The sequence below is a fragment of the Crocuta crocuta genome, unplaced genomic scaffold (assembly GCF_008692635.1).
Source record: "Crocuta crocuta isolate KB4526 unplaced genomic scaffold, BGI_CrCroc_1.0 scaffold340, whole genome shotgun sequence".
NCBI lineage: Eukaryota > Metazoa > Chordata > Mammalia > Carnivora > Hyaenidae > Crocuta > Crocuta crocuta.
The window spans coordinates 1,937,498-1,954,995 of record NW_027530642.1 but is presented as its reverse complement, the minus strand read 5'-3'; the positions used below and the strand labels follow the sequence as shown (position 1 = coordinate 1,954,995).

Genomic DNA, 17,498 nt, shown 5'->3' with positions numbered 1-17,498 from the left:
TCTGCCCAGCCATTCCCTCCTTGGTGCCTCCTTTCCCTGCTGAGGTTCTTAAGTCCCCCCTCCTACCTGGCCTGCTCTCAGGAGATACCCTGAGTCCAGTCACATCTGAGGGTTAGGATGTATGCAGACTCCCCTAGGGTCCTGGACATTTAAAGCTCATCTGCTAATGGAAACAGGAAAATTTCTTTCCCCAAAGAACTGGAAGGGGAGGAGGAGTCATTTAGGGCCAGGGTCCCTTTTAAGCTCTTTGAAGTAAAAACATATTCATTCATTCATCAAATGAGTACCTATAGAATACCCTGCACTGTTCTAGGCTCTGAGCATGCATCAGATCCATGCTAACAGATTAGAATCTAGGCTGTGCTACTAGGTGGCTGTGGGAACTTTGGCAAATGACCTAAACTTTCAGATCGTTATTTGTCCAATCTTCAAAGTGGGCATAATAGAAACTATTTCATGGGGTTGTTAGGAGGGTTGCAAGTAATTTATGTAAAATACCCAACTTAATGAATAAATTCCCAGTGGATGCCATGTATGTTAGAATCTAACACGGACATTGGTCATTTTCTCCATGGATCAGGGGAAGAAATTGGGAATGAGGTGGGGAGAGTTGGCAGGAGACTCTGAAAGCTTGCCCCTAGCCAGTGTCTGCAGGATACCTCTCAGCTGGGAAGGGAGGCCTAGTTTCCTAGACTCAGTGCAAGGTATGGAGGATAGGAAGTGTTCATAGAAGGGATGGAGCAGCCCTGGCTTATATCTGTGAGTAGCACCACTCACCTTTTTTGTTGAATATTGAAGTTGCTATGACTTTTCAGGCTTTGTGCCTTTGCTCCTGCTATTTTTTTTTAATTGTGATAAGAACATTTAACATGAGATCTGACCTCTTAACAAATGTTTATGTGTACAATGCAGTATTGTTAACTCTAGGCATAACGTAGAACAGCAGCTTTCTAGAACGTCTTCACCTTGAGTAACTGAACAGCCCTGCTGCTGAGCACTGGCTTTGAATACTCTTTTCCCTTTTTGTTTTATTGAAATGGTGAGCGAACTTAGGAGGCCTAACCTTAACCCTCCTCCCTCTCCTTAAGATGCTTCCTTGGTTCCCTTGGTTAAGGAACCACTCACTCCTAGGATTTCCCAAGGTATTGTATTCTCACTCGCTGAGTGTCATTTACAAAAAGCTGGCTGAGGTGCTGGGTTGCCAGGGCCTGTTAATGCTTGGTTGGCCCACTTCTTAGTATCTGCTCCCAGAAGCAATGGGGCAAGGTATGTCCTGAGGAAGATGGTGGGGGCAGACCTGTGTGGAACTCACCTGATGCTGTAGAGGACATTTCCGTTCCGGGAGATCCTCAGCAGTTTGTTGTCTGTGGTGATCTCATGGAAGTGGGCCCCCTTCTCGTTGGCGAAGAACAGGTCAGGTTTCCAGATGGAATCCAACATGGATGGGTCCAGGTCCAGAGAGTCATCCGGGTACTCATTGTAGGCCAGCCGGGGGTCGTTCCACTGCTGTCGCAGGAAGATGTTGACCCGATAGTCCTATAGCCAGGAGACGAGGAGGCAGAGTTAGGGTCAGGCCCTGGGGTGTCAAATCTTGTAGGCCCCCCATTACTTTCGTTCAGCACTCCCCAAAGCTCCTTCTGGAGAGTTATGAGTGTGGTTGCATCTAATGTGGGGTGAGACATAAAGTCTGTGCGTCAGGAAAAAGTCAGGGGAGTCATCCCTAAAAATCCTCTTAAAGTAAGTACATTTAGCTCTGAACTGAGATTATTTAAATGTTTTATTTTGAAAAATTAAAAAAAAAATGAAGTTCCAACTGGGGCACCTGGGTGGCTCAGTAGGTTATGCATCTGACTCATGATCTCCATTCAGGTCTTGATCTCAGAGTCATGAATTCAGACCCCATGTTGGGCTCCATGCTCGGTGTGGAGCCTACTTAAAAAATAAAAATAAATAAAAATAAAGTTCCAACTGATGTAATAAACACCTGTTTTCATCCTGTTGACATTTTGTCATGTTTGTTTCATTTTTTTTTAGACAAGTGAAATAGTACATTACTGATAAAGTTGAAGTCTCCCTTTTATTATTGACATCATCAGGGCAGTAATTCCCAGGCACACTGAGGTTTGAGAGTCCCTGCTCTAGATAGATTGAAGCAGCAAAAGGAAAGGATAAAAGCTGAGCCTGAGCATTCATACTATTCTTCCTAAAGAGAACAATTAATTCCCAAGCTGCAAAGGAAGGATGGGTGAATTCAGTGGTGTTCCTGCTGGTCATAGGCTTCACATTGCTCTGTTTCAATACCAGCCTTCTGCAACCTTCTATCATATATGTTGATTTATTTCTTTGAGGAGAGTTTTCTTTAAAAAAAATTTTTTTAGCGTAAGCTCTACACCCAACGTGAGGCTTGAACTCACAACCCTGAGATCAAGAGTTGCCTGCTCTGACTGACCCAGCCACCCCTGGGGAGAGTTAATAGATGTTGTGGAGTTATATCTTACTGGGTTCTAAACTCAGTGCTTAGTTAAATGCTTCTCTGATGGGACTGCAGTGTAGTTACTTAGCTGGAAAAAAAAAAAGTCACGATCAAACCAATGAAAGAAATGTTGGACTAGACCAAATGCAACTAATTTTTTATTGTAAGACTTCTCAGAGACCTTAATATGCTAACTATTTGTATGTGCCTCCAAGAGGGGAATAGAATATACAATATTTCCCTGATTTGTTTTGGCCACAGAACTCTGGTGTTTGTGCATGATGCTTGTCTCCTACAAACCTATGTGAAGAAATGCCGTCCTAGTCAAAACTCCCTCCCCCACCCCCACCTTCGTGGTGGTGGTTGTTTTCCAGATGGAGAAAATGAAGTCCAGAGAGTTAAGACGGACCCGGTATCGCTCTGAAAAGGCAGGTCAGAGCTGATTCCGGAGCACAAGAGTCCTGACTCCTAGCCGAGGATTTGTTCAATTGGTTCTCGAGGAGCTGAAAGAGTCCGTTCAGCTCGCCTTCACAGCCTGAGAAGCAGTTAGTGGGATGGTAGGTCTCCGTGCCAGGAAAGTGGGTAATGAAATTAAGAAATATTTTAACGAAGAAGACGCTTTCAGTTTTGTTAGGGAGGCATTGTAAACCTGGGATCTATGAATTTATGACACTGCAAGTAGAACGTGGGGTGTGTTTGTGCTTTCCAGGAAGAAGAACATGGCCCTCTATGTTGGATTCTCAAAAGGGCCTATAGTTCCCTAAAAGATTAATGACTTCAGTTCAAGTCCAACTCTGAATGCTCTCCTTCAAGGAATAGTCTCCACGCAGAGGCACCTGCTGCTGCTTTCCCTGAAGGGGCTGGATAAATGAATCGTGCTACGTTTTCTTTTCCTAATCACTCTGCATCTGTCATCAGCAGGTGTGGACCAAAGCAATCAACCCTCCTCCCCACCCTCACCCTCACCCCTGCCAGCAACCCCTCACAGCACATGCCTCATTCTGTTCTCCTTCAAAAATATCAATAGCTTCATAAAATGTGCCAAGGTATTTTATAGGATTGTTCTATAATTTAATTAAAGCCTCTCCCTCCAGCCCTATAGAAAATGACATTTGGGGGCGCCTGGGTGGCTTAGTCGGTTAAGCGTCCGACTTTCGCTTAGGTCATGATCTCGCGGTTCGTGGGTTCGAGCCCCGCATCGGGCTCTGTGCTGACTGCCAGCTCAGAGCCTGGAGCCTGTTTCAGTCTGTGACTCCCTCTCTCTCTGACCCTCCCATGCTCACGCTGTCTCTCTCTCTCTCTCTCTCTCTCCTAGAAATAAATAAAAAAACATTAATAAAAAAAAAAAGAAAATGACATTTGGTCTTATAATCTCATGTCTTATAAGTCCCATGGTGGAGGGAGAACTCTAGGCCAGACGTGGATGTTGATACTTTGTTTTTCCTGCTGACAGTAACGGACGCCGCTCAACCTGGCCCGATCTGGTCAGGGAATTAGAACTAGCCTCTCTTTCTCTCTTGGATTTTATGTGAAGTATGTACGCGCGTGTGTTTGTGTGCAAGGCGGCACTGGACAAGTGACGTCAGAGTAAACAAGACTATGAGTGGTTGGGTGGCAAAAGCCTTCAGTCCCCAAACCTCAGCTGCACTTTCGATGTGCTTGCCAGTGACACATCACGCCTGTTTACGTGGCTGGAAGGAAGAAAGCAAAGTGGCGTTTCTTAAAATGGTCTGTTATGCACCAGGCGCTGTTCTAGATACTGTCACGTAGACTTAATCCTCAGGAAACCCCTGCATACCAGACATTCAAGTTCCTCTAGTAAGGGGTAGGAAACCGAGGTTTGTGAAACTTGTCCAAGGCTCAGAACTAGTAAGTGGCAGAGATGGGCTCTGAATTCACGTCAGCCCAACTCTTTGTTGCGTCCCACAGGCGAGGTTGCCAGCTCTATGCCAGAGACACTCCTCTGTCATCCTCACTGCCTCAGTAAATTCTGCCTGCTCCGCTTCAGCACTCTCTCCTGCAGGAGTCTTGATGCCTCCAGGCTTTCGCAATTTCTTCCTTTTCTGATCTCCTTAGCAAATCGGAATCACCAGAAACATTTCACTTAGCACTGTGTGTGTCTTATCTTCTCAACTTGACCAGCAGGAATTTGAAAGGATGAACCCGATCTTACATTTCTCCTGCACCATCCCACCTACCCACCAGATCAATGCACCTACAAGCTACCCAATACCCAAGAGGAGGAGGCAAAGCCAGAAACAGAGTAGGAAAAACTTTCCTCATTTTATAGTGGAGAGACCGAGACTCAGACAGGGAAGGCATTTTTCTAAGGTCACATTGGATTCAGTAAAGCACCTATGATTGGAACTTGAATTTGCTTCTCTAGACCTCAGTGTTAAGAAGAGTTAGGATAGGGGAGCCTGGGTAGCTCAGTCAGTTAAGCATCTGACTCATGATTTTGGTTCAGGTCATTATCTCATGGTTCTGTGGGTTCGGGCCCCTGTCGGGCTGTGTGCTGACAGCATGTAGCCTGCTTAGGATTCTCTCCCCTTCTCTCTCTGCCCCTCCCCCACTTGCACTGTCTCTCTCTCTCTGAAAAAAAAAAGTAGGATAGATAGTCTTTAAAAACTCTTCCAAATCAAATACTAATAGTTATTAGTTTTATTTTTCCAGTAACATTTAAGTGAGCATCTATTAAGTACTAGGCCCAGTTCTAGGCGCTGGAGAATGTACCGAGAACAAGAAAGACATTCTTGCAGTCACAGAGTCTAAGTGTAATGTTTACACCACACCCAGACAAGGACTCTGATGGGGGTGAAGTACAGGGCACCAGGGAGACGTAGAAGACAGGCCCTCCAGCCAGACTTAGGGCTGGTGATCAGGGAAGGCTCCAGAAGAAGTGATATTTAAGGTGAGGCCAAATAAGGTTAAGCCAAACAGGGAAAGCATCCTGGGCAGTAGGAACTGCTTACTGAGAGGCCTTGAGGCAAAGGATGGGAGTGGCACTTTGGAAAGAACAGCCAGTAGATGGGTCAAGGGGAAGAACAAACTCTCCTGAGGGGTATGGACTTCATCCTGACAGTCATGTGGAGCCTTTGAAGAATTTTAAGCAGGGGAGGACATTATGACATATGCATTTTGTTACTGATATTTTATTTTATTTAAAATTTTTTAAAAAATATTTATTTCTGAGAGAGAGAGAGACAGCATGAGCAGGGGAGGGTCAGAGAGAGAGGGACACACAGACTCTGAAACAGGTTCCAGGCTCTGAGCTAGCAGTCAGCACAGAGCCCGACGCGGGGCTCGAACCCACAAACTGTGAGATCATGACCTGAGCTGAAGCCGGACACTTAACCGACTGAGCCACCCAGGCACCCCATTATTACTGATATTTTAAAACATATGTTAGTTTTTCTCATAACAAAAGTAAATGCATGTTGATTGTAAAAAAAAAAGATAAAGGTACATCACTTAAAAGAAGGAAAACAAAACAAGAGCTGTGGGATCTCATGATAAAATGACCAATGGAAAGGAAGGAAACGCTGGAGACCTGGAGAATGTTTCTGGCGTCTGCGGGCAGCTTTACTCCAGCCAGCAGCCCCCGCTCCTCCCCTCAGCAGCTGCTACCCAAACAAGCTGTTGCCATCGATTTTCTCCTCCTTAGTTGGTAAACAGCAGTGGGAAATGCAGTTCAGAAGAGATCAATGTAATTGGTGTAATAGGCTGAAAGCTAGATGCTGTTTTGCTTACTTAGCCCTGCAATCACACTGGTCAGTGTTTGACATGCTTGGGGTCTCTGTTCAGGTTCGGAGGCCAGAGGAGCAATATTTGACTTCTCCACTCTGGACCCTCAGGTTCCACCTCCGGTAGTTGGCTTCCAGGTCTCAAGCTCTCAAGGCTGGCCCGGCTACGGCTGGGGTGGGAAGGATTTCCTGAGCTCTCACTCCATAGTCTCCAGCATCAACTCACCCATCCTGTCCCCGAGAGACACTGATGGTCTGTTTTCAGGTAACAGGGCAACTGCCTTGCTTATAAGACCAAGGTAGAGCATTCATTCCTTCATTCACTCATTCTGTCATTTAACAAACATTTGAGGGCTTCCTGTGTGCCACCTGCCACGGGATCTGCCCACCACTGCCACCCCCCGCTGTGCCTAACTTCACATTCCAACTTTTCCCAGTTGGAACTCCTCTAAACTCAGTCCCATGGGAAATTAGGAAGCATGAACTGTCTTAGTAGGAAGGGGCCTGGGTGAATGGGGTGGTGAGAAGGGAATGTGGTAGACAGGATGTGTGCCTGTTGCTATCAGAGCCAAGAGATAGCACCCAAGACGTGGACAAAGGGCCAGATTCTCATACCTTCCCTAGGTCTTCGTATTCCAGCTCTCAAAGGGGTGTCTCTTCTCTAGACTCAATTCTACTCTATAAATATTTGCTAGGCTTAGCAGAAGAACAGTGAGGGTGGAGGCATAAGGTCTTGGTTTTTACCCTCAGAGAGTTCAAATTATCTAGCAGGTGAGGCAAGATGTGGACACAAATATCTACCACACAAAACTGGCAGTGACATAGGTCAAAGAGGTTCTAAAAATTGCTGTTAGATATTGCTCTCAAGTCACTGAGATAACTTCCAGCCAGCTTGGGTGAGTCAGGAAACGCTTTCACAGGGAAGGTGACTTTGGAGGTAGCCCCTTTCAGTCTGTTCCAGCCCCCCAACCTCCAGGTCTGGGGTTGTTCTGAGATGGGAACAGTATCTAGTTCCAGCTGGAAAGGAGGCCAGTGATGCGTGAGGAGGAAGTCCAGGGGTGAGGAGTCAGGCTTAGATCAGGACAGGACTTGGGGACTAGGGTGTGGCCTCGGTGTATTTAGATTAGGATATAGACTTAGTTGCAGGTCAAAGGAATCTCATGTAGAAGGAATAGCAAAGCAGAGGTGTGTAGATAGGGGCATTTAAACCCTTCAGCTTAGCTCAACCACCAGCCATATAAGTAATAAAAGGTCCCCCTTACCTAGGACCTACTATGTTCCAGGTTAATGCTAAGCATGCCACACATTTCAGCTCATTTTATCTTTTTTATAAATGTTTACTTAGGGGTGCCTGGGTGGTTCAGTCAGTTAAGTGTCTGAATTTGGCTCAGGTCATGATCTTGTGACTTGGCTCACGTCGCGATCTTGTGGTTTGTGAGTTTGACCTCCGTGTTGGGCTCTGTACTGATAGCTTGGAGTCTGGAGCCTGGTTAGGAGTCTATGTCTCTCGGGGCGCCTGGGTGGCTTAGTCGATTAAGCGTCCGACTTTCGCTTAGGTCATGATCTCGCGGTTCGTGGTTTCGAGCCCCGCGTCGGGCTCTGTGCTCACTGCCAGCTCAGAGCCTGGAGCCTGTTTCAGTCTGTGACTCCCTCTCTCTCTGACCCTCCCCTGCTCATGCTGTCTCTCTCTCTCTCCTAGAAAAAAAAAAAAAACATAAAAAAAAAAGGAGTCTATGTCTCTCTCTCTCTCGCCCTCTGTCCCTCCTCTGCTCACACTCTATCTCTCTCTCTCTCTGCCAAAAATAAACATTAAAATTTAAAAAAATATTTATTATGTTTTGAGAGAGAGAGAACACATGATCAGGAGAGGGGCAGAGAGAGAGAGAGAGGGTGAGAGAATCCCAAGCAGGATCTGTGCTGTCAGTGCAGAGCCCAGTACGGGGCTCGATCCCACGAACTGTGAGATCATGACCTGAACCAAAATCAAGAGTTGGACGCTTAGTCAACTAAGCCACCGAGATGCCCCTCAGCTCATTTTATCTTTAAAACAATCCTATAGCATAGATATATTCAAGTTATAGGTGAAGAAGAGTCAGAGAGGTTAAGTAATTTGTTCAAACTTAAATAGTAATCAGGAGGTTTGGAATTCGAATCTGGTTTGTGTGGTTATGTAGGTTCACGCTCTCAACCACCCTGCGGTGGCAAGTCTGTAAAATGGAGGGATCTGAGACTGCGAATAGCCTGAACTACCAAACCAAAGTGTTTGGATTTTATTCTGCAACCAACTGGGTGCTGCTGGAGGCTTAAGCAGCAGAACAACATCACCGTTTGACTTCAGGAGAAGCAGTGCTGGGCATTATCAGAAAGGATTGGAAGTGAGAGACAACGGGCAGAGGAAGACCTGCTTTGAGGCTGTTGTGGCAATCAGTAAGGGCCGGCTAAACTAAGAGAGTAGGAATGCAGGATGGGGTGGATGAGAGAACCCTACTTCTGTCACCATCGTTATCATCTTCATCGTTTTCCTCATCAGATATTACAGCTAGAAAGAACCTTTGGAGAATTCTGTCTCAACTTTTTCATTTTACTCATGGCCCAGAGAGGGAAAGAGACTTTCCCTGGGCCACACAGCAATTCAGTGACTAAGGTGGGACTTGCATACAGACATCCTGACCCCATGCCTCTTCTTTTCCTATCCACTTGTACACCTTTGAGGGCAGGAGAAGAAGCAAGTTGAATGTGCCATTGAGCAGGTTCTGCTGTCCTTGGAAAAGCTCTAACGTGACCTTGGCTTTGACAGGATTTGGGATTAGCATGAGAGTTGGGATGGTCTGCTGAAAGCCAGGGACCAGAGGCATCTGAGTAGAGGGTGCTCAGGTTGCTATATGAGCTTCCTCTTCCTCTCCCACCAGCTGCCCTCCCCTCCAAGCACTTCCCCAGACCTCTAAGAAGCACTGTGGAACCAGAGTCATAGACGAGGCCTCCAAATGTGAGACAAGTCAGCCCCAGCTCAGTAAGGATCTGGCTCACTGGCACACAGAGTTTATTAAATCCCAACTGAGTGTCAGGTACTGTGTTAAGAGCTTTAGTGAACCCTGTCTCCAGATTCTCAAAGAGATGCCATTTTACAGATAAACTGAGGCTGGGGGCTATCTAGTGCTTCATCTGAAGTTAGCGACAGAACTGAGGCTTGAATCCATGACTGGCGGACTCCAAAGTCTGCTTTTAAGGAGTACACTGCATTGGCTTCTTTTATCAATGATGCATTATATGTAGTCGCTGCTTTTTAGTTTTCAAGTCACCCTTGTGTTACTTTTGTTCTGTGAAGTTTAGCATGAAGAGAAGGTTCTTCCCCGCCTTGGACAGATGTGGAAAGTAAAACCCTAAAATCTTGAGTTCCCTCCACTAGCTCCTGGTAGATCCAAGATTGATAATACTGATATGAAAGCTTGCAAGTTTACCACATGTAAGGAATGATGCAAGAGCATGATGTGTGGTACTTTATCTTCATGGTAATTCTGCGATGTAGGTTCTATTATCGTTCCCATTTTATGGTTAGATACATCAAGGCACACAGAGGTTAAAGTACTGTTCCTGACATCACACAGCTAGTAAGTGCCAAAGCTGACATTTGCACCCAAGATGTTTATCCTGGAGTCCAAGCATTTAACTCCTAGACTACACTGCCCAGGATCTCCTAGAATTGCCCCAAGCGACAGTTTCATGACACCTTAATGCCATCTGATACTGTGTCTGGCTGTGGTTATGTGGCTGTGGGTTTGTGGGTACCCACAATTATCAGGAAGTATTAAAAGGGCAAAGGACAAAAAGCTTCTGCCCCAGGACCAGCAGTCCACCAGTGCTCCTACCTCATTCCTGATCTGACCCTTGAATCTGACCCATTGTCAGCTCTACGCTCAAGTCCAGTGCTGGCAGGCTCCCCAGATCCTGACCCATTGTCTTCTCGGTTCCAGATGCCTGCTCTGTGCCTTGAACCTCTCCCAAGTCACCACCCTGCTTGGTGCATTCTCATTTTGATCTCACATAATCAGAGATGCATTTGTTGTAAAGAACTGTAGATGGTTTGGACCAGTGGAACTGAGCATCTTTGTTTTTCTTAAGGGGATCACTAAAACACAGTATGAGTTTAATAATTACATAAAAATGCTAATAGTAGCTATGTTTACTGGGATTCTGGCATTGGCCAGAACATTATATGCATTGTATCTCTAAGCCTTTCATCAACCCAGCACATTGGGTATTATTATACTCATTTTATGGGGGAGGGGACTGAAATTCAGAGAGGTTAAATAGAGGTGCTAGTAGGTGCTAGAACATGGACATGAACCCAGGACTATCTGGCTCTCAATTTCACGTTCTTTGGACAATTATATGTTGCCTCTCTATTTCCTTTTTTTTTTTTTAAACCAAGTTCCTACATGGGTAGGTGAAAGAAATATGGTAGATACAGTATACTGGGACCTCACTAAGCCCAAGTGACTGGTTGGCTCATACATGTCTTTATAGTTAGCATCAGGTGGAGAACTTTGGCTTGGGATGTTAAACAGTGAGGTCGACTCAGAACTGGTGCCAAAGAATGCAAATTGAAGAGTGGATGTTGCCCTGGAAAAAGAAAAGGGGTCAGTGCTGGCAGCACAGGGCACAGTAGTGAGACATGCCACTAGTACATTTGGAAAAATGGAAAACAGTTTGCTCTTTGTGGGGTTAAACTACAGCAGAAAAAGAGTATGCAGTAGAGGAAGCTTGGCAAGGACCAGCATCAATCACAAAGTCCCACGTGTAATCCCAATGATTTAGAAGAAGGCTGTGCTTCTAATTTAATAACTGGAACCCTAATTTACTGTACTGTATCTCATTTAGAGAACTATTTTATAAACATACAGGAGACATTCATTCAGTACTATGAGATAGGGTATTTGAGGAATAGGAATCTGGCAATTGGTAATCGAGCATCATCTGGATGGGGGAACACCAATATTTTCATTCCTGGAAAGAAGATTTCTATAGGGTGAGGCAGGGATGGTTTTCTCAGACCTTGCTGTGGCATGGACAAAATTTCCCTCAAGACTATCAGTCTTCTTCCTTCTTCTTTGTTCAGTTCCAGGTATGTCAGATGCAACTTTTGATTGGCCTCCCTGGCATTCAGAGAGTAGCAAGGGAGTGCTTTCCTGGAGGACTCGAGCAGTCCCATTATTCAAATGGAGAGCCCCATTGTAAATTAAATAACTTGGGAGTCTTATTTACCCACTTTAGTCTTTTGTGGGTTTGACTGTCATGAGTCAGCCTTTCTGCATCTAATCTGATGGAGAGCCAACTCTGAGCTGTCATAAATTCACGATCGAGATGCTTCCCTCAGTGGGGTGCTGGGAGAGAAGCACTCAGCAAATGATACCAAAGCTGCCTGCAGCCCCGTTTTCTGCCTGTAACAGACTCTCATGGCATTTCTGAGCGTTCTATCCTTGGCCTTCTTTAAGTATTCAGTTTACCAAGGCTTTGTGGAGTGTTGAGCTGTATCTAATTGGATGACATTTAATAGACTTTCTCTTGGATCCCCCAAACCCAAGAGTATAAAAAAAAAGACCTAGCATTAGCTTTGTAGAAAGACTGAAAGTGTAATGGAAAAAAGCAACCGCAGAAAAGATCTCATCCAAAATAGAAACCAACCTCACAAAATATCTAGGAATAAACCTAACAAGAAGTATGTGACTTGTAGATAATAATAAAAAAAGCAACAAACAAACAAAAACAGCAACGACTTTAAAACTTTACTGAAAGGCATAAAGGAATACCTAGATAAATGGAGAGATGTACCATGTTTATATAATATTGTAAAGATGTCATTCTTACCAAATTAATCTATAAACTCAATCGAATCCCAATAAAAACCTGAATATATCTTTGCATATACTCAAATTCACTAGGAATCTGGAATGAAAATTAAAAATGACAATGAGGTACCAATTTTAAAATACCATTTGGTAAAATGAAAAGGCTCGATAATATCATGGGTTGGCGAGGATAAAGGGAAATGAACACTGTTATGGGGACAGTAAATTAGAAGCTGTTTTGGAAGTGAGCTGGGCAATAAAGTCTGTCAAAATAACAAAAAAGGCACATGCCCTTTGATAAAGGCATTCCACCTCTGGAATATATCCTGAGGAAACACACAGAGTTGTGGACACGACTATCCTTCGTGGTGTTGTTTGTAATAGTGAAGAGCTACATAAATGCAAAGGGTCCATCAGGAAAAGAGTGGGTCAATACCATGAAATGATGGCATGGGACTGTACAGGCAAGCCATAAAGCTTGGAAACAGATTACAATTATTTGTCCTATCTTTTTTTAAATGTTTGTTTATTTTTGAGAAAGAGAGCCCAAGCAGGGGAGGGGCAGAGAGAGAGGAGAACAGAAGATCCAAAACAGGCTCCATGCTCACAGCAGCCAGCCCAATGTGGGGCTACAACTCACAGACTCTGCAATCATGACCACAGCCGAAATCGGATGCTCAACCAACTGAGCCACACAGGCACCCATATTTGTCATATCTTGAATGTAGTAATAATAAACCACTTCTTATATTCCAAGTTGGTGGTGTGCAGAGAGTTAAGAATGAGTTAGACCCATATGTAGTGATGGGGAGAGATTCCAAGACATGGTGGAAAGTGACAAGATCACAGTTGCATTTATATGAAGGTCGCCTAGGTGTACATACATCTATGTGCAGTCAAAGAAAGTAGTAGGATGTACACTAACTTGCTCCTCTGTAGTGGTTTACATAGGATAGGACAGTGGGACACAGGGGCATTCCTGTTTTCTTGCTCTGTCTTTTCTTTTTTATTGGACTTACTACAAAAGCTTGTTTTCATCTGTTACTCATGTACTTAAATGGATGTATGTTCTAGTGTTTTCTTGTCTGTAGCATAGTGTGAATGAACACTGTGACATAGTTGCCTACACTGAAATGTCTCTCTCTCTCTTTTTTTTCTTTTTGAGAGAGAGGGGGAGAGAGAGCATGCGCTCATGTGGGTGGGGGAGGGACAGAGAGAGAGAGAGAGAGAGAGAGAATCTGAAGAAGGCTCCATGCTCAGCATGGAGTCCAATGCAGCGCTTGACCCCCAAACCTGGGATCATGACCTGAGCTGAAATCATAGTCAGACGCTCAACTGACTGAGCCACCCAAGTGCCCCTAAACTGAAATGTCTTTGAAGTGGCATGCATAGAAATTATTTTAGGGTTCTGAGGAGGTTGCCTGAGGCTACCTTGGGGAGGCAGGGATTGAGGGAAAAATTTAGGGTTCTGAGGAGGTTGCCTGAGGCTACCTTGGGGAGGCAGGGATTGAGGGAAAAACCAAAGGAGTAAGATTCCTGGCTTCTGCTCCACTTCATCCAAAACAGCCCATTTTTTTTTATTTTATCAGTTTGTCAAAGTGCTACATAAGATTTAGCTTAAAATGATCTGTGGTGGTAGGGCTGCTATTAAAAACAATGCTTTGAAGCCTACTACCCCAGAGCTGGGATAGCTATGGCCCCACTTTGCTCTACTCTGAGCAGTCCTGAGGGCTGGGGTTAATTTCTTTCATCTCAAGACGGGAAACTATGGCACTGGATGTACTCTGAGAGCACCGTGGACGGTAAAGGGACTGGGGAATGGTTGAAGAAGCCAGGTGTGGGCAAGGGGCAAGAAGACTGACCTCAGTTATTTGAGGGGCTATCAAATGAACAGGTTGGTTCTCTGTGGCCCTAGGATCAGAATGAAAACAATGGGTAAATGGAGATTTTTAGAATTGTCCGAAGGGTGGAATTGGCTTGGATATCTTGGGAAATAGGGAGCTCCCTTTCTTTAGAGGGATCCAAGCAGAAACTGCTTGGCCACAATGTTTGTGGCTGAGATTCTTACAACAGATGGCAGTTCAACCAGAGAACCTCCAAGGATAATTCCTCCTACCAATATTGATCGAGCTCCTATGGTTCAGGCAATGTGTTGGGCACTGGAAATATGGGGACGATTGAGAGAGATAAGGACCCCCTTCCAATAAAAAAGTAAACAAGACAACAAACAAGTGAATTTTCACATCTGAGACATTGCTTCAAGGATACTGGAAACTAGTGATGTGATAGTGACTGGAGAGGGGAACATTTTTAGATAGGGAGTCAGGGAAGAGCTCTCTGAAGAGATATCTGAGCCGAGACCTGCAGATGGAGATGGAGCCATTCATACAAAGGTCTCTAGGGTCAGAGGGAACAGAGCAGAGTAACAGAAGCCTGAAGCAGAAGAATGCTGTGATCTGATTTAGGGCTTAAAAAGATTCCTCTAGCCACTGTGGGAAGTGGTGGAGGGTGTGAAGTGGGGAGGCATAGACACCAGTTAGGACATAGTTTTAGCCAAGTAGGAGAGAGATGTTGCCAAGTTTAACTAGAGTTGAGAGCAGCAGAGTTGGAGAAAAGTATATGGGTTTAGTTTTATCTTCTATGATTCAAAGTATCTGCATCATTCAAACATCATATCAAAGTATCTGCATCATTCAAACAGCTGACCCCAGAAGTAGGTTGACATTGTGAAGTACTACTTCCCAAACAAGCATTTAGGGTTGGGCTAAGGGGCATTTCATCTCCTGAAGTGGTAGCTATTTTCATGTGACTTGAGGCCTCATTTGCAAATATCCAAAGGGATGGATGGCCAAGGTCTTGCTGTGATATAAGTTATGGTAGAATCGCACAAATCCTACTGATTAACCAGACCACAGTGCAGGAGACCCATGGCCCATCAGCTCTTTGGCTCTACTACCTTTCCTTTTGCCGAGCAAGTGGACACAGCCAAGAGCAGGGCTCCAGAAGTCAGGCAGCCTGCGGATAGTAACTGGTGAGGGCATTTATTGGTTGGAAAAGCTTGGGTGAATTAAGTCCCTCTGAGCTTCAGTTTCCTCATCTATAAAATGGATTGTTGGATTACATGAAATAATCCCCATAATTTACCAACCAAAAATGCCTGATTTTCAGTAAAGTGGTCAATACATGAGAGTCACTGCCACTTCACCTCTTCATTGGAAGAATTATCTTCCTATTGTCTTTGCTCCAGTAAAGTTTGTCTTCTGCTTTCTTCATGCCCCTGATATTACATTCCCAGATTTCATACACACTCCCCTTCCCCATTCACCACCACCAAACCCATTGGACACTGTTATCTTTTCTTACTTGACATTCCCCCTCTTTTAGTGCTGTTGGACACACACTAGTTTTTTAACCCCTCCCCACCCAACCTTTGGGTCATTCTGTGACATCATTCTCTGCTGGAAGGTTTTAACATGGACAGCACCATGATCAGATTTCCACTTTAGAAAAATGGCTCAAAATCACACAACAGCGTTTTCACAGCACCTGGCACATAAGACATGTGAGTAAGTGTGGGCTAATATTGCTACTGGTGGTCATTATTCTCTGTGTCCCATAGCATCCTGTGCAAACCTCTGTGATCTCACTTATTACACTGTGTTGTTATCTTTGGTTTTGTTGTTCACTGTCTCCATAGAAGAAGCAGAGACCTCTGGGGACATGGCAGGGGGTGGGGGGTGGGCTATACGTGACTTCCTTTGGATAATGAGATACAAGCAGAAGTGGTCTATGTCACTTTGGGGAGGATACCATTGATTTGTCCCTGTTCAAGCCTTCAGTGCTTTCTTCCCTTGCGTGGCAAATGTGAAATCACATGTTGATGTGGAAATGCAATGCTCAGCCACCACATGGAGGACAGTGGTCTTGGACAGTTCCCCAGACCTGATTTACGCTGATTTGTACTTAAATATGTGCTCATGTATTCATAAATATCCATAGCAGACTTTAGATGAGTGATAAATCAATCTTTGTTATTTTAAGGCTTTGAGATTTGAGGGGTTATTTGTTGTTGCAGGAAAGCCTAGCCTAATATGAGTAAAACAGAACTCTATTCCTAGAGCTTAATGCCATATTCAGCATGTATAGGATGTGGTTGATAACAGGGGTGGAAGGAATAAATGAATAAAATAGGGAACAGAAGAAAAAAACCAAGAAGGTGTTTCCTTAGGCTTATGTATTGGAGTCCTTGGCTGATTGGTTCAATAGTTAACAATCCTTTAGGGGTGCCTGGCTGGCTCAGTCAGTTAAACGTCTGACTCAGTCTCAGCTCAGGTCATGATCTCATGGTTTGTGGGACTGAGCCCTGCGACCGGCTCCGCACTGGTAGCTTTGAGCCTGTGTGGGATTCGCTCGCTTCCTCTTTCTCTGCTCTTCACCTGCTCTCTCTCTCTCTCAAAATAAATAAACTTAAAAAAAAGTAATCCTTTACATTTCTGTAGCACTCATAGAAGACTTTCATACCTATTACTCATGAGTTCCTACACAACATTCTTAGAGGCACGGACCTAGAGAGGACTGAGTCTCAGTGGCATTAAATAGTGGCAGAGCTAAAACTCCATTCCTGGTCTCTTGATTTCTGTTCAGAACTCTGTCCATTGCTCCTTAATATCTACAAATGAGGCCAAACTTGTAGACTGTAGTTGGATAGGCTTTCACCAGTCACTGGGGGTCCTGGACACAGTGTGCCTGTCTCTATGCCAGGCTAGCCCAAGACTTGGCAAGGGAGCCTGGAGCACATGTCCTAATAATGTAAACACTGGGATTCATGCCCAAAGGATGTCAATACATATGCACGCAGACACACATACACACACACACGCATACACTCTTCTCTCTCTCACATTTGTTTACATATATTCCACATGAATTCCAGCTATCAGTGTGTCCCCACATATATACATTCACATGTGTACCTGCACATGTGCATGGACATACATACCTATACACATTTAAATTCTTTCTCACCTATTCACATGTAATTGTACATACACATATTCACATGTACATACATACATATAAATGTGCTTACTCAGATGCTGACTTGTACTTAAATATGTGCTCATACATTCACAAATATCCCTATATAATTGCATAACTGAGGATAATATACTTCATGTACATTTGCTCTTAAGTACTTTTACATCCTGTTACATATATATATACACACACAGATGCATGCACACCACACTTATTTACATGTACATTTATAACCACAGAACCAGACATACTTATGTTCATATCTGCACTTGGTCACACACATTTCTCTTTGAAGTTACCTGTTTCAATATCTGTAAGCTAGCATACACATATGCACATGCCTCTGTGTACATTTGCACAAATGCACAATCCCACAATATACACATGTGTGTATACACA

General features: G+C 44.4%; 1 protein-coding gene across 1 annotated transcript in view; it reads right to left on the bottom strand.

Annotated features, from left to right (window-relative positions):
• The window catches only part of GLRA1 (glycine receptor alpha 1), a 47,982-nt gene that overhangs the window by 20,026 nt on the left and 10,458 nt on the right, over window positions 1-17,498 (bottom strand). The window contains exon 3 of the mRNA XM_077769061.1: window positions 1,313-1,536. Coding sequence (XP_077625187.1) covers window positions 1,313-1,536 — 224 coding nt within the window. The remainder of the gene's footprint in view (window positions 1-1,312; window positions 1,537-17,498) is intronic.